The 21,342-nt window shown below is 41.8% G+C and overlaps 1 protein-coding gene across 2 annotated transcripts in view; it reads left to right on the forward strand.

Annotated features, from left to right (window-relative positions):
* Positions 1-21,342, forward strand: part of ATAD2 (ATPase family AAA domain containing 2) — a 31,258-nt gene that overhangs the window by 496 nt on the left and 9,420 nt on the right. For both annotated transcript variants that reach the window (XM_031044436.2, XM_034064507.1), the window contains exons 2-19: positions 5,641-5,783; positions 6,294-6,340; positions 6,707-6,860; positions 7,472-7,565; positions 8,526-8,610; positions 9,514-9,627; positions 10,079-10,187; positions 11,493-11,621; positions 12,408-12,516; positions 12,712-12,827; positions 13,631-13,805; positions 14,410-14,498; positions 14,833-14,992; positions 15,969-16,059; positions 16,458-16,769; positions 18,232-18,355; positions 18,901-19,084; positions 19,907-20,092. In XM_031044436.2, coding sequence (XP_030900296.2) covers positions 5,641-5,783; positions 6,294-6,340; positions 6,707-6,860; positions 7,472-7,565; positions 8,526-8,610; positions 9,514-9,627; positions 10,079-10,187; positions 11,493-11,621; positions 12,408-12,516; positions 12,712-12,827; positions 13,631-13,805; positions 14,410-14,498; positions 14,833-14,992; positions 15,969-16,059; positions 16,458-16,769; positions 18,232-18,355; positions 18,901-19,084; positions 19,907-20,092 — 2,421 coding nt within the window. The remainder of the gene's footprint in view (positions 1-5,640; positions 5,784-6,293; positions 6,341-6,706; positions 6,861-7,471; positions 7,566-8,525; positions 8,611-9,513; positions 9,628-10,078; positions 10,188-11,492; positions 11,622-12,407; positions 12,517-12,711; positions 12,828-13,630; positions 13,806-14,409; positions 14,499-14,832; positions 14,993-15,968; positions 16,060-16,457; positions 16,770-18,231; positions 18,356-18,900; positions 19,085-19,906; positions 20,093-21,342) is intronic.

Genomic DNA, 21,342 nt, shown 5'->3' on the forward strand with positions numbered 1-21,342 from the left:
TTCCCTACAGCTATGGCTCATCGTGTCACACCGGTTGTATTACCTGCAACTGCGGCCGGTTGTGTTGCCGTGTATGCGGAAGCAGTCAATGTCGTCGTCTCCGGGTCCGTACCCACCATTCCCCAGCCCCGCACCGGTGCCCCACAGCTGTCGGTGGTCTGGACACGACCGCTTTCCCCGGAGCGGTGACACGGCAGGGAGAGCGCCCCGGGCGGCCTTGCCCGGATGAGCTGCCCATAGTGTTGGGGCTTGGTGTGTGTCTCTTGCCTCTGCCCGTGTGTTTGGATATAATTTGTTACCTAAGGAGTTGCCTTCGGAAAACCCGCGACACGGCTGTGCTGTAGTTGTGGCGCTGCTTAGAGGGAGAACTCGCTGCTCTGGGGACAAAAATGCATCAAAACCAGCGCTCAACATAGGATACGTGGGACCTACAACCCCGTTCCAGCTGGCCTGAAGTGCCCGTGAAATGCTCTTTAGTCAGGGTTATATCGGTGCTACTTTGGATGCTTTATAAACAAAGCTTTGGTTAGAGATCAGGACTACTTTAGATTTAATTAAAGCACTTATATGAGTACCCTAAAGTGGTGAAAATGTTACTTGAGCTTTTGATAATTTTAATCTATCCCAGTGGAAGAGACACATTATGTAGTTATGAGGGTTGTGAAGTACCCCAGGCTGTCTGCACCGCCGTGTTGCTACTTTAGTAACTGAACCATTTCACTTTGAGAAGTTCATTGGTTTTAATCACAGAATAGTCAGGGTTGGAAAGGACCTTAAGATCATTCAATTCCAGCCCCCTGCCAAGGGCAGGAGCACCTCACACTAAACCATGTCACCCAAGGCTCTGTCCAGCCTGGTCTTGAACACTGCCAGGGATGGAGCATTCACAACCTCCCTGGGCAACCCATTCCACTGCCTCACCACCCTCACAGTAAAGAACATCTTCCTTATATCTAACCTGAACTTCCTCTGTTTTAAGTTTAAACCCATTATCCCTTGTCCTATTGCTATAGTCCCTGATGATGAGTCCCTTTCCAGTGTCCTTGTAGGCCCCCTTCAGATACTGGAAGGCTGCTATGAGGTCTACACACAGCTTCTCTTTTCCAGTCTGAACAGCTCCAACTTTCTCAGCCTGTCTTCATATGGGAGGTGCTCCAGCCCCTGATCATCCTTGCAGTCTTCTCTGGACTTGCTCCAACAGCTCAATGTCCTGTTTATGTTGAGAACACCAGAACTGTACACAGTGCTCTAAGTGGGGTCTCATGAGAGCAGAATAGAGGGGCAGGATCTCCTTTTGCTATAGCCCAGTGTTGAGGTTGGCTTTCTGGGCTGCAAGTATGTTTGAAAAAAGCATTTAGCATTGTAAGGCTAAAGCTCTTCTCTGCTCTTTCCAAATGGGGCTGTTCTCAGGGTGTCCTGCCTTTCTGTAACAAATAAAGGCAGGCCAGATCTAACTTGGAAGAGGTCTGCTCTTTACTGAAGCCCTGCCTTGGAGTGGTGCTTGGAATGGACTCTGTTTCCTTCCAGCAGAACTCGGGATTTTCAGTGGTGTGGATTCTCATTATTTTCAGTGATACTGAACTAATAAGAAATCCTTAGGTCCTGGTTTGGTTTGTTGGGTTGTTTTTTTTTGACATGGAATCTGCTTGGAACATGGAAACTTTGCTTTTGCAGTCCACACTAGAAAGGGTTGTCAGAGGCTACAGGGAATTCAGCTGCCTGTTGCACATGGGCACACAAAGGCTGTGCAGAGCCAGGCAGGTAGAGTGGCTGGCTTGTGTTCTCAGTGTGGAGAAGAATGAGGAAGCTTAACTGTAAGCTTTTCACTGAAACCAAAGTAGGATCCTCATTGTGAAACTGTGGGAGCTTGTTCTTTGGTTTCTTTATCTTTCGGCTTGTTTTGGTTGTGGTTTTTCCCCTTTTGCAGACCTTTCCCATTCTTTGAGGCTCAGTCATTCTTACTTCATTTGTACAATGGTCAGGCTCTGCTAGAGTGCAGAGACAGACGGAAGTGCCCTAGATGATAAGATGATGATGGTGCTAATTGCATGTTCAGGTCCTAATGCCTCTGTCCTGTCTTGTTAATGTGCAAGGACTCGGCAGTGGCAGCTCTTGAAGTTTTTCTGATACCAGCAAGGGGTTTATCTTTAGTCAGCTTCTTTCATGCATACTAAGGAGCCTGCAGCAGGAAGTCTGAGGTAAGCCAACATCTGTGGGTTTATTCCCTTCCAAGTTTTCAGTCCCAAGCAGTTCCATGCCAGGTACAAAGTGGTTCAGTGTCCCATTGAAAGTTGCATGTCTGCAGGTGTATAACCCTGGTGTAAGTGCCCAAGGTAAACAAGATTGCTGTTATGGGACCTGTATTTGGGGTCGATGTGCTTCAGGGTTCACTTTTTGTCTGGGCAAAGTGGAAACTTGTTTTTGCAGGCTGAGCCTTCAGAGTTAACAGCCTCGCTGCCTAAGGACCTTTATCTGTTTTGGTAGTACTTCAACACAGAGTTACTTCCTCAGACATTAGAGAGCTGAACACAGTTTTTTTACAGAGGCCTTTTAGAAACAATTGCCAATTGCTGTCTATGGGATGAGGAAAGTAATAAAATATGAAATGCTTACAAAATTTGAAATACTTTACAGACCTCTTTAATCCAACTGCCTTATCTTTGCTGTTTAGCCATTTGCTGCTTCTGAGTTTACTTCTTAAATGTGTGTTTTCAGCCTGGTTGGGTTGATAAGAGTTAGTTACTCTTGCTTCGCTGGCTGCTTCTTGGTGTCTGCCATCTTGCTGACCTGGGATACCTTCCTATAAATGGAGGACGATCACAGTTAGCAATATGCACCGTTACTGCTTTGCCTGTGTCCTAATTTGAGCCAACATTAAGATAAAAAATACAGTACAGAGGACAGTAAATATCACAGACATTACATGGTGAACATTGCATTAAAAATGCATGACAATAGTGAACAAGTGTGTAAGTGCACGTAGAAAGATTTCCCTGGTCACTATACTGGGCTTTTCCTAACATCTGTGCTGACATTCTCGAAGTGTTCTTCCTTTGGCTGAGAGATTTGTGAAATATATTACTGCAAGCATCTTTTAACTGATGTGGCAAACCTTTGAAGTTGCTCCCAAGGAATATTCTCACCAACAGGGAAGGGCTTGTTGGAAATGTGACGCTCCAGGGCAGCCTTGGTTGCAGTGATCATGAGATGGTTGAATTCAAGATCCTAAGGACAGTGAGAAAAGCATGCAACAAAGTCACTGCCCTGGACTTCAAGAGAGCTGACTTTGGCCTTTTCAGGAACCTGTTTAGCAAGGTTCCATGGGATATAGCCCTAGAGGGTGGGGGGGCCCAAGACTCTTGGTTGATATTCAAGGATCACCTGCTACAAGCTCAGGAGTGTTGCATCCAAGCTACAAGGAAATGCAGCAGGAGGGCCAGGAGAACCCCTTGGATGGATAAGGAGCTGCTGAGGAAACTTCCAGGGAAAAATAAAGGCTTATAAAAGCTGGAAACAAGGACAGGCAGCCTGGGAAGAACACAGGGATGTTGTCTGGAAAGCTAGGGACCAGGTTAGGAAAGCTAAGGCCCAGTTAGAATTAAACTTGGCTAGGGATGTTAGGGATAACAGGAAGGGATTTTATAGGTATGTAGTGGATAAAAAACAGACTAGGGCAATGCAGGCCCCTCTGGAAGCTTTCAGGAGAACTGGCTACACAGGACTTGGAGAGGGCTGAGGTTCTGAATGGCTTCTTTGCCTCGGTCTTCACTGGCAAAGGCTCTGACCACAGCACCCGAGTCTTGGAAGGTGGACGCAGGGACTGTGAGAATGAAGACCTTGGGCCCACTGTAGGAGAGGGTCTGGTTCGAGACCATCTTAAGAACCTTAATGTACACAAGTCTGTGGGCCCTGATGATATCCATCCGCGGGTCCTGAAGTAGCTGGTGAATGAAGTTTCAAAGCCACTGGCCATCATATTTGAAAAATCATGGCAGTCAGGTGAAGTTCCTGATGACTGGAAAAGGGAAATATAACCCCCATTTTCAAGAAGGGGAAAATGGATGACCCAGGGAATTACAGACCAGTCAGTCTCACCTCTGTGCCTGGCAAAATCTGGGAGCAGATTCTCCTGGAAGGCATGCTAGGGCACATGAAAAACAACAAGGTGCTTGGTGACAGCCAGGGTGTCTTAACCAAGGGCAAATCCTGCCTGACCAATTTGGTGGCTCTACAGAAATGATGGACAGAAATTCATGGTAGTCCTGCGGAGAAGGACTTGGGGGTGTTGGTCAATGAGAAAATGAACATAAGCCAGCAGTGTGCACTCACAGCCCAGAAAGCCAACCGTATTCTGGGCTGCATCAAAAGGAGCGTGACCAGCAGGTCAAAGGAGGTGATCCTGCCCCTCTACTGTGCTCTCGTGAGACCTCACTTGGAGTACTGTGTGCAGTTCTGATGTCCTCAACATGAAAAGGACATGGAACTGTTGGAACAAGTCCAGAGGAGGCCACGAGGATGATCAGGGGACTGGAGCACCTCCCATATGAAGACAGGCTGAGAAAGTTGGGGCTGTTCAGCCTGGAGAAGAGAAGGCTGAGTGGAGACCTCATAGCAGCCTTCTAGTATCTGAAGGGGGATTATAAGGATGCTGGTGAGGAACTATTTATTAGGGACTGTAGTGACAGGACAAGGGGTAACGGGTTGAAACTTAAACAGCAGAGGTTTAGATTGGATATAAGGAAGAAGTTCCTTATTGTAAGGGTGGTGAGGCACTGGAATGGGTTGCCCAGGGAAGTTGTGAATACTTGGTGATGTTGAAGGCCAGGTTGGACAGAGCCTTGGGTGACGTGGTATAGTGTGAGGTGTCCCTGCCCATGCCAGGGGACTGGAACTTGATGATCTTAAGGTCCTTTCCAGCCCTAACTATTCTATGATTCTATTTACTTCTAGATCAATGAAGCAGAAATAGCCAAAGTGCCACTTATAGCTTGTATATCTTAGAGTTTAAGCAAGCTAAACTTTCCAGAGTCACTCCCAACCTGGGAGTCTAATTTCACAATTGATCATGTGTGTAGAAATACAGACTCTAACTTAAGAAGTTGTCCTTACTTGAAATTGTTGTATGTTCGGAGCTGAATTTAGAAGTTCTATGGAGAGGGCAAATGATCCTTCTTCCCTCTCCAGCTGATCAGGATGAAAACCCATTAGTGGAATAATACACACACATACATAAGTTTATATATGTAATATGGGCCCTTGTGATAGATGGTGTTGGGCATTCAGTCTGTCTGTACCTGTCCCCGATGCTTGGGTGTCCCCACCAGCTGGTTGTGTGAGCCCTGCTCCACTTGCTGGTATTTAGACCCCACATGTGTGCACACACCTACTGTGTATATCCCTCTGTAAATGTTCTCAGACACTCAGTCTAATCAGTAACTGGCTCCAGATGGTGTGGCCTCCCAGTTACCTCAAGTGCAGATGTGTCCCTGGCCTAGACCTTGAAGTGGTCCAAGACTTACGTGCTGTTTGTTGCACTGTAACTTGGAAGAGTTACAGAAAAAACTCGCCTAAATGAGGTAAAAGTGCCTTCTCAGCTCAACATACGTGGTGTATATAAATATTATTTCTTTCTTTTGCTAGGAATATTCCTCTAGCAAAATGGAATGTTTCGGTGGACACTGTTTAAGATCAATGAGGAAAAGCGTGCCACCCTGTTCAGACTCTAGCTTTGACAAAAGCATGGAGATACTAAGTGAAAATGTCAATCGAAGACACTTAACAAGGTACTGTAGTTTTGGCTGTTCAATCTCTGTTGAATAGATAGACTGAAAAGGAAAAGTGAAAGCATGTGCAGTGAGTCACATGAAAAACCAGAAGTCTGCAGGAGAATATGGTTATATATGAGTGCTGTATCTTAGGACTGGAATTGCTCTTTGTAGTACAAGTCTTCTGCTTGTAGCAAAAACCATGCATCTTTTCCCAACTCCTTTTTGCTCTTCCTACTTTGGTTGCTAAGATACTATGTGCCTCATCAGAACTTTCAGGATTAGAATTCTATGTGATGTCAGACGTTCTAAAACAGTGTGCACGTAGCAGCTGTGTTCACAGCAGACTTGGGCTCTGAATCCTTGTGGTCCACAGGCTTTTGTTTGCTTGACTGGGAGCACAAGATTATAAACTAGGTAAAGTTTCCCAGTCTTGAGGAGGAACTTTTTGATGCAGTATGATATGGTAGGATATAAGGAATACTTCTATACAGTAATTCTGATACAGTGTCCTCTTTCTTAATGTAGGCAGTTGGCAAAGCAGAAATCAAAACAGACAAAAGAATATAACGAAGGTAAGTAGTGGGGATGCTATAGGGTTCCTTTTTAGCCCAGTTGCTGAGAAGGATCGCACTTCATTATTCTGCGTATTTAACTTGGCCCCAGATACATCTGAACTCTTAGCCAAAATCAGTTGAAGCTGTGAGGATATCTCAAAGATAGTGTATTTCCAATGAGTTTTATGCTAAGAGGTAGATCAAACAGTAAAGTTTAAACATAATTAAGTTGGGTGTTGTCACCATGACATTAACTTTTAATTCAGTATTTAAAGAAAAAGTCACTCCACTGCAGATTCTCTGTTTACTGGAGCAGTGGTGAAATAAATGTAGTGATGCATTTTCTGAACGTCTCAAGATACTTCCTATGTTACCGCATTTTAGTCACCAGGACACTGAAGACCAGAGCTGAGGCAAAAGCTGCAGAACATGTCCATGAACAAAATGGAGATTTAGAGGTCCGCCGAAGCTGCAGGCTTCAACAAAGTCGTTACACCACTACAAATCAGTCTGTATTGTTTGACAAACTTATAACAAAGTAAGTGGGTTTTTTTCCATCATCTCACAAAGCCACTGACATGAACCTTTTTAGCATCTTTGTGCTATGGCATACACTGGCTAGGGGCTTTCTCCTTTTGACAGCAGAAAAAGGTATTGCTAGTCCTGGCAGCAAGAGCTCAGTGGATTCAGTGGTTAGGCTGGGACCTCCCTACATGCCCTGTGTATGTGATACATTGGCACAGCTCAGAAAGGTTTGCAAAGTGTAGCAGCAGCAGGGCTCTTCAGCAGCTGAAGAGCTGTTGAATACTGCTGTAATTTCTGTTACTTTACGAGGATCTTCAGAATTCTGCTTTTTTTACTAAAACAGACTTTTTTAAGATTTATTTTTACTATGATCAATGAGAGGGGAAAATAAATGTGGAAACAGAGCTTGTTTGCAAATCCTCAAATGCTTGTTCTTAAATCTGCTCTAAACCAGTAAACATTTTAACTAATTTTCAAGTAGTGTTTAAGAACTTGGCTAAGTGTCCGTGCCTCTGCTTTGTGCATACTCTATTAGAATGTCATACCAATTGTGTGTATTCTTGGTTCTATTTGGGCATTTGTACTTGCCTATCTTTGCTCTGACATGTCAACTTTTTATGTTAGTACTGCAGAAGCTGTCTTGCAGAAGATGGATGACATGGAGAAGATGTGTAGACGGCGAATGATGGAAGACCTGGGAGTGTTCAGCAACACAGATGTAAATGCTGATTTATTTTACTATTCTTTTGTCTAAGTAGTGTTTCACATAGGGAAACCATTTAGTTTGTTATTTTAATTTAACTGAAATAACTTCTTCCACAGAATAGTGTGGTCCAAAATAACACTTAGTTTTGCTCTAATTATAATTTAACATCTTGGTGTTAGTGGTCATGCTACAAATGGACTCTAGGGGTGGAGGAAATACCTTCCTCAGAGGACGTGAAATAGCAGTGAAATCCTGAAATACATGTCTTATACTGTGCTTTATGAATTGCCTTATGATTTTTGAATGAATGCTGTTTACAAACAGCTGTTTCAGAACTTGGGTCTTAAATCTTACGAAACACTGAATGCATTGATGCTTGATGTGTGTTTGTTCTTGTCCGGCGTTGTCTGTAAGCTTAAGTAGCCTCTGTCCCTACAGGAACTTGTGCTAAAATTCTGTACAGCAATCCTATTTTATCTGTCTTGGTTTTGCTCTATTAAATCAAGTTTTTCTGCAGTCCATCTGAATGACAGGCACTTCATTTTAAAACCTCTTCATAGCCTTCTTTTATAGACCAAATTCCTTTGTTTAATGAACCTGGAATTGTCCGTAGTACTTTGTACATCATCTCTCAAATGCCCATATGGTTAATTTTTTTGTCTTCTAGAAACTGCTCTTTCCTAGCTTCTGCCAGGTTCTTTGATAATTAATGATCAATTACTGTGATTAATACACATTGGATTTTGTATGTAGAAAAGTATTTAACTATCACATGTACCAAACCCTATTTTGGAAGAGGAGTTCTTGATACTAATCCTGGGCACCAGACTGATGTTCCTATTCTCTTCTCCCATACCCTAATTTTATCTTTTGTATATAGGGAGTACCCTAATACCATAAAGAGAAACCAAATGTGCCCATGTCAGTTTTCCTGCACAGTTGTGACTGATCTTTCTTGTTTCTTTTAATTAGGAAAACCTCAGTATGTACTCCCGAGGAAAGAAAGAAATCCAGAGAGCTGACAAAGAAATAGCTGATAAGCAAAAGGTCACTGTAGGTTAGTTCTGGTTTAAATTTTCTTTACTATGCTCTAGCCAAAAGCCTGGGATTACCTGATTTCTTATCTATTAAAAAGTCCTTGTTCTTGACATTACAAGCCATAGTTAGGGATTCTAGGGCTGTGCTGCAGTGAGCTCAGAACAGATATTCAGAGGTAAAATTGGGTGCAACAGGTAGCTGTGGACAAGTGGGAATCTGAAGAAAAGGGTGATATTACTCAGAATGAGAAAGAATGACCACTACAGCAGGAGCATGACCATGTGCAGGTTTTTAGTGGTATAGTGAGAATGCTCAGGGATTCAGGTAGGTTACCAGATGTGTATGGAAAGCTGCTCCCTAGCATGAAGATCATCAGGGGAGAAGATAGTGTGTTTGCATTCTTACCATCTTTCATGAAAACCCCCTTCAAGTTACTTTACAGAAGCTAGTGACATAAACTGTATACATTGGACGTTACTTTTTTGATTGGGGAAGTTCAAACTTGTAACTTGCCCATTATTGCTCAGGAGATCTGTGGCAGAGCTGGGACTTGGAGCTATGTTACCACACTTAGTCTTGCCATTCTGGAGTATGAAAAACACTTTCTCAGAAATTACTTCCTGCAATAGTGGTTTTTACAGCAGCTGCATCTTGGCTAAGCAAGATGACACAATTGTTGTTAATGAGATTGATGACCAGTCACCAGCGATTGGAGCAAGGACAGAACAATATCTGTATCTGTGCTCCTCTGTGCTTTGTAATTGCTGGAACGTGTCTTCATAAATTGGTCTTCACGTTTGCAGGTTCTCAGATCTGTTGTGTCATTAACATGAAGGCAGTAGTAGAACTGATAGGCATCTGTGTAGTGCATTTTTGAATATCATTTGCAACAACATTTAAATGTTTTAATGTTGATGTACAGTAACTTCATCAGACGAAAGTGAAGAGAAAGAAGATGAAGATGGTGAATGCCCTCGAAAGCGTTATTTCTTTCGACAGAGGAAGACTGTGGAGCGCTACCAAGCGCCGCTGGAAAGTAAGTTATACAGTTTCTCTCATGAGCTGACTTCCTGCATGTAAGTGAGTTTGGTTTTGCCTTGTAATGCAAATCTGTACGCACTCGTATTGCAGTTTCTTACCACCATTCTACAAGTAAATTTTATTAAATGCATGTAGCCTGTGCACATTGTATTTCTTTGCTATTAAATGACAAAAAATGACCTGTGTATCCTTGAAAGAATAGTAACTGAACAGACTGGATGATCTTATTCTTGTGGCTTTCAGGTCTCCTGTTTGTAGGGGCCGGGGTGGGGGGAGTGGTTCTCTTTTATTGTGCACTGATTTAACACACGCACACCCCTAAATCACTCAAGATTTCCCCTGAAGCTGGACATGGGTAGAACACGTCCCATTTTCTGTCTCTTTCACTGTCCTGCTTCCTGTTCAACCTTTTTGAAGCATTAGTCTAAATTCTTTGCTTTCAACAGAACCAAGACAACGTAAGATGTATTTTCCGGGCCAGTCTTCACCTGTCAGACAGACATGTTCATTTTCAAGCGCTCAGACGCAAGACTCTTGCTACAAAAGTAATAACAGGTTGGTGATGGTGATAGTTCTTCTTTATCAGTAGTGCTGCCAGTCACATCACTGAATAATGCTTTCAAGAGGTTTTGGATTGGTGGTTATTGCAGATGAATAGCATGATTATTGCTGTGGTTGTCTGAGGGTACAAAGAAAAATAGTGGGGCGCAGGATACACTTTTTATCAGACATTAGGTTTGTTTAAAATGCAGGGTTTGTGGTCAGTGATAAGGTGATGATGAAGGTTGTGGCTGAGGTTGTGTAACTGAAATTCTTCTACTCTGGAATTTGAAGCCAGAATCTTCCTCTGAAAATGTCAGACTATTTAACCCTGAAGGATACAACTTTCTTAAAACTGAAGATAACATTGTCAGAGGGGAGAGCCTGTATGGAAATATTAACAGATCTTTTTGTAAACACTCAGAATACTGATTCTGCTTTTTCTTCAGAATCAGTTGATATTTCTGTACAAAACTACCCTTAAGCAAGAAAAATACTAAATGAAACTATAGATTGCAATAGTCCTGACAAGGGAGTTTTGGATCCTATAAGCAGTTGGAGCATGGAGAATGCCATCTCTTGCTGGATTTGATCATGGTATTTAGCATAGAATCATAGAATAGTTAGGGTTGGAAAGGACCTTAAGATTATCTCATTCCAACCCCCCTGCCATGGGCAGGGACACCTCACACTAAACCATATCACCCAAGGCTTCATCCAGCCTGGCCTTGAACACTGCCAGGGATGGAGCATTCACAACCTCCCTGGGCAACCCATTCCAGTGCCTCACCACCCTAACAGTAAAGAATTTCTTCCTTATATCCAGTCTAAACCTCCCCTGTTTAAGTTTTAACCCATTACCCCTTGTCCTGTCACTACAGTCCCTAATGAATAGTCCCTCACCAGCATCCTTATAAAGCAAACGGTTAGGGAAGGAAGCCAAACTTTTAAGTAAGTTTAAAAGGTCTGTGTTTCACAGAGTGGATACATAATGCGAAGTGAAACTCCATTTGTGTGTGTGAGATTGAAACAAGTAATTTGTTTATGAAATTTCTTGGCGAAACAGTTTAACATTTTCCCTTCTGAAGAAAAAATACATTTTTCTGTCACAAGGGACATCATGTAATGTACTTTGAAATCGTATTTATAAGAAGTACAGTGCTTTAGAAATTTCAGAGAACTCTTAAGTCAATTCTGAGATAGAATTCACTTAAATTTTTACACTACCTGATATTACTTTTGATGTTACTTAGAGAGAATTCACTCAAATTTTGATCTTACTTACTACTTTAACTTTCTTACTTGTTTAAATGTTTGCAGACGGAAACACGCGGTCCACAGCAATGATTCCACATCCTCTTCCTCCTCATCTGATGATGATGATGAAGATGAAGATGAAGAGCATTTTCAGAGGCGTAGGAGGCACAGCCGTAACAGAAATTTAAGAAGGTTAATGAAATTGGAGAATAGGGGTGGGAGGAGTCTATTGGGTTTTGATCAGTGATTTGATTTCTAGGTGGGAATGGGGAGAGGAACACTTTGATGTTCATTTTTAAATAGAAGATTGTACTGCTCCTGTGCTTTATAGTAGCTTGTTCAGAAAGAAAACCACCACAGGAATATGTAATAAAGAGAGGAAATGATGGAGGTTTTGTTACTTAACAAAAGCTCTAGAAAAACTGTTTTAGTAAGAATCTAAGAAATAGGTTTTCAGCCTATTTCAGACGTGTGTCTTGTGGCACACACATCCCAAAATCCCTGGGAAGGACCAGCAACGGTGGAAAGCTTTTAGAATGTTAATCCACATGGAAATAAGTATCTCTATAGGCTGCAACTTTTCAAATATAGTAGCAAAAAGTCTTTGAAAGGTGTCAGTGTGTTTTGGGGGGAGGTTCTTCCATCACACAATTGAAGGTGAGTTCACAGTCTCTACCTAGAACATATTATTTTGTAAGCTTGCATTCATACACCTACTGTGTTGGCTGGCATGGGTTATTCTTAAGTACTAAGAGTTGGTAAAATAATTAACTGTTTCATCTCTGGAGTGACCATTTTCCTTTAGTTATTCATGTACATGAAATGTAAAACAACTTACACAAATACGTAACTGTTTAGGAAGTCTATGCTCATTTACAAAGTCTTCTGCATTCACTTGACATCATTCCAAAAGCAGAAATCTTCTGGCTGCATCTCAAGTTAGAAAGCACCTTTTTCTTTCTCCTTCATTCCAATAAGGTGTTTGCCACTCAACTTCCAGACAGATGAGCTAAAGGGAATTCGCAGGGATCGAATGAAAATTGGAGCAAGTTTGGCTGATGTTGATCCAATGCAAATCGATTGTTCAGTAAGTATTGCTGGCTCATGGTGTCAGTGAGAAGTTTCCAGCAGGCCCTCTACAATTGGACTGGTATCCAGTGTCCTGTCAAGCAACTTGAAAGTTGTCCCATACATTTCCTTTCTGCTGACGTAAAATTGATGATAGAATCTTATGGAGGCTGCAGCTTTCTTTAACATATCAAATGTGTTGTGTTGAATTTAGGTACGATTTGATGCTGTGGGTGGTCTTTCTGACCACATTTCGTCTTTGAAAGAGATGGTCGTTTTTCCATTGCTGTACCCAGAATTCTTTGAGAGATTCAAGATCCAGCCTCCAAGGTAACAAACATTGTTCAAAACAATAGATTCTAGAGTTCACCTGTTTTCAGGAGAATATTCAACTGTGCTTCAAAATTTTCAACAGTGATGATGGGCATTCCTTAGCAGTAGTAAAAAGTAATCTCATAACAATGGATAGAATCCAGAATGTCTGTAGGTTCAGAGATGTACTTTGTGGTGAGAATGTATCTTGAAAAGGTGGTGTGGCTGTATCTGGCTGGGAATTCAGAATAGGCGCCCAGCTTTGGAACTTTTCCTTGTTTATCATCAACAATGGGAGACCAAATCCAGTAACTTCAAAGTTTTTAAGGGTTAAAATGCTTTACTTAAGCATTAAATTAAGTGCTTAACTTAAACATTAAGTTAAATGCTTTACTATCAAATCTTGACTTCTGTGAAAACGAGAATGGATATTCAGTGTAGCATAGGAAAATGAACCCATGATTCATAAGTTAGCCTAGTCTCAGAATCTGTGAAGTCTGTTCTTGCTTGGCTCAGCTGTGCTGTAACCACCCCTGTTAGTTTGTCACCAATTTTGGAAGTTTCCTTCTGGGATATTAGGATATTTTCTTGAGGTTTTGTGCATATGCATTATCCTCTTCTTCGTTTCATTTGCTGCCTTGTTGAATTGTGTAGGAGCACAAGAGATCAACTGTTACTGCTATCTTTGTGGTTTGTTTAGGAGAGAAGAGTCATGTATTTTGGGGATGAGGGTTGTAATACTGTTTTATTGTAATTATGTTTTCTTACAAAAATCTTCTTTTTGTGACTCTCTTATGGGTTTTTGTTTGTTTTAATTGCAGAGGCTGTCTATTCTATGGTCCACCAGGGACTGGAAAGACACTGGTTGCTCGTGCACTTGCTAATGAATGTAGCCAAGGTGACAGGAGAATAGCCTTCTTTATGAGAAAAGGTGCTGACTGCCTGAGTAAATGGGTGGGGGAATCTGAACGACAGCTTCGCTTATTATTTGATCAGGTGAGGCTGAAACATGCCCTGTGTTCTGTTTGAGTGGTAATGGTAATTTTCTGCTGTCAGTACTTTCAAGGACTAAGTCTTTTTCATGTTTTGTCATTTCCTTCCACTGAAATGGGATTGAGTTCCATTTTTTCAGTGGGTTTTTTATGCGTTTGAAATCTTGAGGTTTAATGAGAAAACAAATGAGAGTACCTCACACAGCAACCCCCTCAAACTGCAAAGAGCCACCCAAAAAAGGTTTCAAGAGGCAAGAGATGGTGGCTTTAATTCAGAGGGAAACAGATGCAGGCTATTGGCCATGTAAATTCACAATGAAAGCTTGCTTCTAGAACCTAGAATTGAATTAAGTCCCTGCACTGTTCTTGGTAGTTGTAGAAACTACTGGTATGATTTGTTTCCTGTCACCCAGTCTCAGTGGCTGACATAAGCTGCTGTCTTCTGTTATTCGTGCCACTTACTCCATTAGCTCAGTTAGTAAAGATCCCTGGTGCTAGTCTGAAAAACCCAGGTCCAGTGACTTTTCCAACCATAATGTTTTTCGTGCTTTTTCTCCTTACAAGAGTGCTGGTTTACTTATGTCAATATTCCTGTGTTTGCATTCTAGGCCTACCAGATGCGTCCTTCGATTATTTTCTTTGATGAGATAGACGGTCTTGCTCCTGTGAGGTCCAGTAGACAAGACCAAATTCATAGGTAGTGCATTTTTTGTGCCTTCATAGAAGTTGCTTGAACTTTTTACAAAGAAGACCACAACCTATTTAGGTTTGTGACACATAGATTTATTCTGGAGACTAGATACTCAGAGCACTAGTATGTCAGGTGATTTTTAAACCATAATAGAAAACACGAAGCTTGGTATCAGCACAATGTCTGTGTTACCTTATCTGTTTATGTCTTGAAACGAGCCTTTTACTAGACAGCATCACTTCAGTTAAGCATGCCCTTTTTGAGTGTTTGTTGGAGAAGGTCATGTGGAATATAACAGAAGTTACTAAACCAGTGAATGAAAATTGTATTTTTCTGTTAGCTCTATTGTGTCAACACTTCTGGCACTTATGGATGGCTTAGACAACAGAGGAGAGATTGTGGTGATTGGAGCCACCAACAGATTGGATTCTATAGATCCGGCTTTACGAAGACCCGGACGCTTTGATCGGGAGTTCCTCTTCAGCTTGCCAAATAAAGAGGTCAGAACTTCAACTCAGCCTTACTGCTAATGTGGCAAAGTCCATCTTTATAACACAACCTCCTAACAATGCAGTTAAAGTCAAAATCAGTGTGGTACAACTCAGACAAAAGAGAGGGATGCTTGGAGAGACTGCCTTGTATTGTGGAGGGCAGATCTGATACTGGATATCTATGACTAGGGTGATTGCAAGTAGTTAGCTCTATCATGAGTTTTCGTTTCACTCTGGCCAGTAAAGACAATGGGATGCTTCTATTCGCTGGAAAGATAACAAAGAATTAATGTATGAATTAGTTATAGATCACTGCTGTTGCATCTTGAAAATGAAACAAATGGTGTGCACAAAAAGTGCATTTTTGCTAATCTCTGTATCAGGAAATACTTAAAAGAAAGTCTTGCTGAGATCAGAGATAAAGATAGGCAATGGTTATCATTCTCTGGATCAGTGAGAGTAGTTTGAGTCCTAAATATTGTTCTTCTTTGTAGTAATTGTAACAACTTGAAATGTACTCCTAGGACTGTTTTCCTTGAGTGAACTGGCAGAAAAGCAAATCTGATGAACTAATGAGACTGTCAGCATGAAATTGTTCAGAGTTTGAGAGATTTCTCTTTGATGAAACATTCTGTTTGCAGATAAGGCTGGGGTTTTTTACTACGTTTTTTTCCTCAGGATCATTAGATCTTACGCTTGTGGAAACCTGGTTTTCAGGGAAGCTACAAATGTCTTTTTTCTGGGGGCCTGCACTGAAACAAGAGTCTAATGTGACAGGTTAAGAGTTATTAAATGTCCTGCTTGAAAAAGCAAAGAGCACATGAACTGAACTTTAAAATACCTAAAGAGCAGCAGATAAGTATCTGTACTAATGCAAGGGGCTCTGGGGTTTTGTGGTGATTGGTTTGGTTTTGGTTTTGTTTGTGGGGATTTTTTCTGCAAGTAAACTTAGGACAAACTAAAACGCAACCATTTTTGTTTCCAGGCCAGAAAAGAGATTTTCAAGATTCACACACGAGACTGGATCCCTAGGCCACTGGACACGTTTCTTGAAGAGCTGGCTGAAAAATGTACCGGTAGGTTTGAAAACAAAGCGAGTTACTGCATGTGACTGAGTCCTGAGAAACCTGAGCTTGTACCAGGCAGTACCTGAGCTCCTGTGCCTTGCTGCAGAGCGAGGCAGTGAGGCAGCAATGGTAAATGCTGCCTTTTTTGTCAGTTTTTTGTGTCTCTCAGAACGTTGACTGGGTTTGGGGCATACTCCTCAGGAGCAAAGTCATGGTTGTTTCATAAGGACAGGATATCAGTCATGTAACATCTTCTCTGCAATGCAGTAACTCTTTAAATTCTCTCCCAACATGTTCATTTTTGGCTACCTACAAAGTCTTTCAGTTGTTGTACTTTAGAAACCTTTGCCTTGACTTTTGTTTTGCCTGAGACTGACATAACATTTGATTCTTGTTTTGTTTATTAGGATACTGTGGTGCTGATATTAAATCCCTATGTGCTGAAGCTGCACTCTGTGCTTTGCGCCGCCGCTATCCTCAGATATACAAAAGTAGTGAGAAACTGCAGTTAGATATCGCTTCTATTAAATTAACAGCAAGGGATTTTGTCACGGCTATGCAGAAGATTGTTCCAGCTTCACAGAGGGCTGTGGCTTCACCTGGGCGAGCACTGTCACCTATTGCAAAACCACTGTTCGAAAATACACTAGCAAGAATTTTACAAGCCTTGCAGAGAGTATTTCCCCATGCAGAGCTTGCACTAAAGGACCGACAGCAAGGTACAGCAAGAACATCCACTTTGGTAAAATTCTGCCGAAGCAGAAACTGCTGATTTGTGCCACCAACCTCTTAGCTGTAATGGCAGTAGGATTTTAGAACAGACATGTGCATGGTGCTGGGCAGGAGCTGTGAATGACTCTCGGTACACAGTGGAGAACTATATATTCTCTGCTAGAGCGTACCACTTCGGACAGCAGCCAACATGTTTATCATTTGTAGAGATGGATCTAAGGTTTAATATATGAGGCATCTCTTTCAAGAGAAATGTTACAATGGGGGGAGAAGGCTTTTTTGCAGAAATGGTTCTAATTCTGGTCTGAAGCATGTCAGTATCACCATACAAGTGGTTTAAGCTAAATACTGCTTTAGCTGTCATAACTTTTAACCATCACCTTTCAATTAAATGTCCATGGTTCACACTGCTCACTTGCATGTGAGATCACAATGTTTTACTGGTGTGTACTTGGGGTTTGGCTTGCATAGCATACGTGAGTTCATGCTCCTGACTGCATCAGCCCTGATCATAGAATCATAGAATGGTTTGTGTTGGAAAGGACCTTAAGATCATCCCAGTTCCAACCCCCCTGCCATGGGCAGGGACACCTCACACTAAACGATGTCACGCAAGGCTCTGTCCAGCCTGGCCTTGAACACTGCCAGGGATGGAGCATTCACCACTTCTTTGGGCAACCCATTCCAGTGCCTCACCACCCTTACAGTAAAGAACTTTGTCATTTTATCCAATCTAAACTTCCTCTGTTTCAGTTCAAACCTGTAACCCTTTGTCCTGTTGCTCCAGTCCTTGATCAGGATTAGTCTGTTGGTGAGAGCAAATAAATTGATAAACTCATTCCAGTCCTGAGTAATGGAGATCCATGAATAATTTATTATGCTAATCCATGGAGAATATCTATCCTACCAGTATTACTCCCAGTGGAGCTGGTAGATTGTTTGCAGTGTTAAAACAGAGACAGAAACCCACGATCAAAACAAAAGCAGAGAGGCTAGGGGATGAGTAGTTGCATCCTGTTTCTGTTGTCCACCTTCCATTATCTTCTTTAGGAATCTTTGAGGAGCCTTATCGAGAAGATGCTGGTCTGTATGTTCTGACTTGCTAGTCCTAGACAAATGGAAGTCTGGGGCCATGGCATTCACTTCATTTCCCCATGTCCAGCTCCAGAAAGAATTGGCATTATTGAGGTTTTCAGGTGTTTAGGAACTACAGAGGTTGTTCCTAATCCTCCCTGTTCTATATCATGGGACATGGGACAGCTTTGTACAGACCTTTGTAATCTCTCTAGATTTGTGGTAGAATGAGCTTTTCAGAAAATAGCAGTGAGTGCCCTTAAATGAAGAAATACAAGATAAGTGGTTTCCAGTGCTGATTTAGAAGCTCTGTTCATGTGAGAACAAGGTGTACAGACTATTCAGAAAAGTTAACAAATCTCTCATGTTTTTCAGACAGTTTAAATCACGCTTTAAGAAATGTGATTGACAGTGATGCAGAATCACCGCCAATCTTTGAAGAGAATCCAACTCAGAAAACACCTGGTAAACAACCGGAAGGATTCCTCAACTTTGGCAGGTAAATGTTTGCCCCTTTATGTTTATATTGTCAATATGGCTGGGTCTGGATACAGTTCTGGTGTGAGGGGTGGTAGATGAAGCATTTTGCTGCCGTAACCCATCACAGTGAATGTTCCAGCCCTCTTTTTCCAAGTCAAAAATGGTCCACAGACTACGGGAATGTGTTAATTTAATCCATCATATTGCTTGAGAGACTCGAGGCTGAAGAATTGGGCTGTCTGTCCCTCTAGATAAAAACCACCTATGCATTTGTGTAGCCATCTTTGGCTTTCTCCCTTCCAAGACTGTTAAACCTGTAGCAGGTTATGTAACAGAAAGAAAACTGAGAAATGCTTTCTTAAAACACTGTGAGGAAAACTTAAACAATGGCTGCAGTACCTTTACCCTGCTAAGTTTTTGTGAACCTTTTGATAGCTTAATGTGAAAGTCATATAAGCCAACAGTTGAAAAATGGATTGTTTTCATCCTTGTTAGGTCAGTTATTTTTGTCACTTTCTTAACATTTATCACTTCTTTAACTTGTTTTTTTCCTTACTGTGCTAGAAATGTTTATTACCAGCCAACATCTTGTAGGCCACGGCTCTTACTAGTGGGAGAGCCAGGATATGGGCAGACTTCTCATTTGGCACCTGCAGTAATACACGCCCTGGAGAAGTTTCCAGTTTATACACTAGATCTATGTATGTTGTTGGCAAGCATCACTTCACCAGAAGAAACATGTGCGCAGGTATCTCTTTTTTCCCTCTTTTATCTCATGAACTGTTCATTTAATTTATGAACTGTTTCTAAACTCGTAAAGTAAGCCACATTCACTTTTGGTGGAGGCAACCAGGTTTGAATGTGCTCTTACGTTTACTTCTGACTGAAAAATGCACTTTTCTTCCAGATCAAATGATATCAAATAAGTGTATTATACATGGCCATATTTTCCATTCCAAATTAAATAGTGAGGATGTTGTAGCAGCTCGGGAAGATGGGAGGTGTTGCTAATAAACCCCTCTCTATGGCAAGAAATGCTGCTGGTCTCAGTGGGATCCATGAAGTTGTTTCCATTGCTTCACAAGAACCTGTGCTCCCAGTAGATGGCTCTGTATCAGCCTGACTGTGTGTCAGGCACTTGTAGCTGGCTTTTTTGTTAGACTTAAAAGGCAGTGGAGGTTTTGGGGGCGAAAGAAGCATTACTCTTTTTACATTGGCAGCTGCTATAGTGCTGCGGTGTATGCACTCAAAGTATTAAAAACTGACATTTGTACACAGGTTTATATCTCTTTGTTAGGAAAATTAAATATAAGCAGATACTGATGATATTCTGAATATTGGTCATCTAGATATCTGAATATTGATAAACTGAAAGGGTGCATAGAGGAATTTGTCATGTGAAAGGACTGTTCCCACTTCCCTCACATGGTAGATGCATGTTGTCTTTTGTGATTGAGCTACAATCCATGGGCAATGGCTTGTGGTCTTCCAACACATGTAATCTGGTCTCGTGCATTGTTATTCATTGGCCCATGGGTTAGTTTTCTTACCCAAGCTTTCATTTTGCCAGTTGATACGAGAAGCTCAGAGAACGGCACCCAGTATAATTTATATCCCACATATCCATTCATGGTGGGAGGCTGTTGGAGCTACACTGAAAGCTACTTTTACAACACTACTGGAGAATATTCCAACATTTGCACCAGTTCTGCTGCTTGCAACATCTGATGTGCGTCACGCGGATCTCCCGAAAGAGGTATTTCTGGCCCTACTTTTCTGAATGTTTTTTTGTTCAATTTCTTGTTTATAAATAAATCCTTTAAGCATTGGAGTTTCGTGCACTCTGAAGGAAATTCACACTGTTATTCCTCGAGCATCCAAACCAGGCCTCTTAAAATCTGCTTAGGCAAAACACTGCTGAAAGCATTTGTTTAAAGTGTTTTTGGAATAAAGAGACTGACTTTGACCCAACTTTTTCTCCCTTCTGTCACATTCATGCTTATTAGACATATGTATAACTTCAGACAATAATTCCAGTGACTACAAGATGGTTGGGTGTGTATTTAGTCAAGAACATACAGTGCTTGAAATGGAAATGTGGAAAGGAAGTTTGACAGAGTAGAAAGAGAATTTTCATCTTCTCTTTAAGTCACTTGGAAACCAGTTGTTTTATTCCTTCACTAAATTCATTAAGAGGACATGCTGCACTTTTTGGACATCTGAGAGTGTGCATGAAAGGAAGGTGTTCAACACGTGAATCTGCTGCTCTGATTATTTTGCCTCATTTCCTTGGGGAGAGGAGGAGGGCGTACCTAGATGTGTTTTATCATCAAATGCTTTGAAAGAGCTTCACTTTCTGCACAGGTTTTTATACTGTTTATGAGTTCTTTCTGAAAGAAGGATTGAAATTCCTTCTGTGCCTTTTGGGAGCAGAGATTACAAAAATCATAGAATCATAGAATAGTTAGGGTTGGAAAGGACTTTAAGATCATCCAGTTCCAACCCCCCTGCCATCGGCAGGGACACCTCACACTAAACCATATCACCCAAGGCTTCATCCAACCTGGTCTTGAACACTGCCAGGGATGGTGCATTCACAATCTCCCTGGGCAACCCATTCCACTGCCTCACCACCCTAACAGGAAAGAACTTCTTCCTTATATCCAGTCTAAACCTCCCCTGTTTAAGTTTCAACCTGTTACCCCTTGTCCTATCACTACAGTCCCTAATGAATAGTCCCTCCCCAGCATCCCTGTAGGCCCCCTTCAGATACTAGAAGGCTGCTATGAGGTCTCCACGCAGCCTTCTCTTCTCCAGGCTGAACAGCCCCAACTTTCTCAGCCTGTCTTCATACGGGAGGTGCTCCAGTCCCCGATCATCCTTGTGGCCGAGTAGAACTTGAAAGTATGCAACTTCAGACACCTCATTTTAACTAATTAAAATCGTAAAAGAAACCCCAACCAAACCTCCACTGCTTTACTAAAAGCCTGACCGTTCCTTCTAGAG

This window comes from Melopsittacus undulatus, chromosome 1 (genome assembly GCF_012275295.1).
Source record: "Melopsittacus undulatus isolate bMelUnd1 chromosome 1, bMelUnd1.mat.Z, whole genome shotgun sequence".
Taxonomy (NCBI): Eukaryota; Metazoa; Chordata; class Aves; order Psittaciformes; family Psittaculidae; genus Melopsittacus; species Melopsittacus undulatus.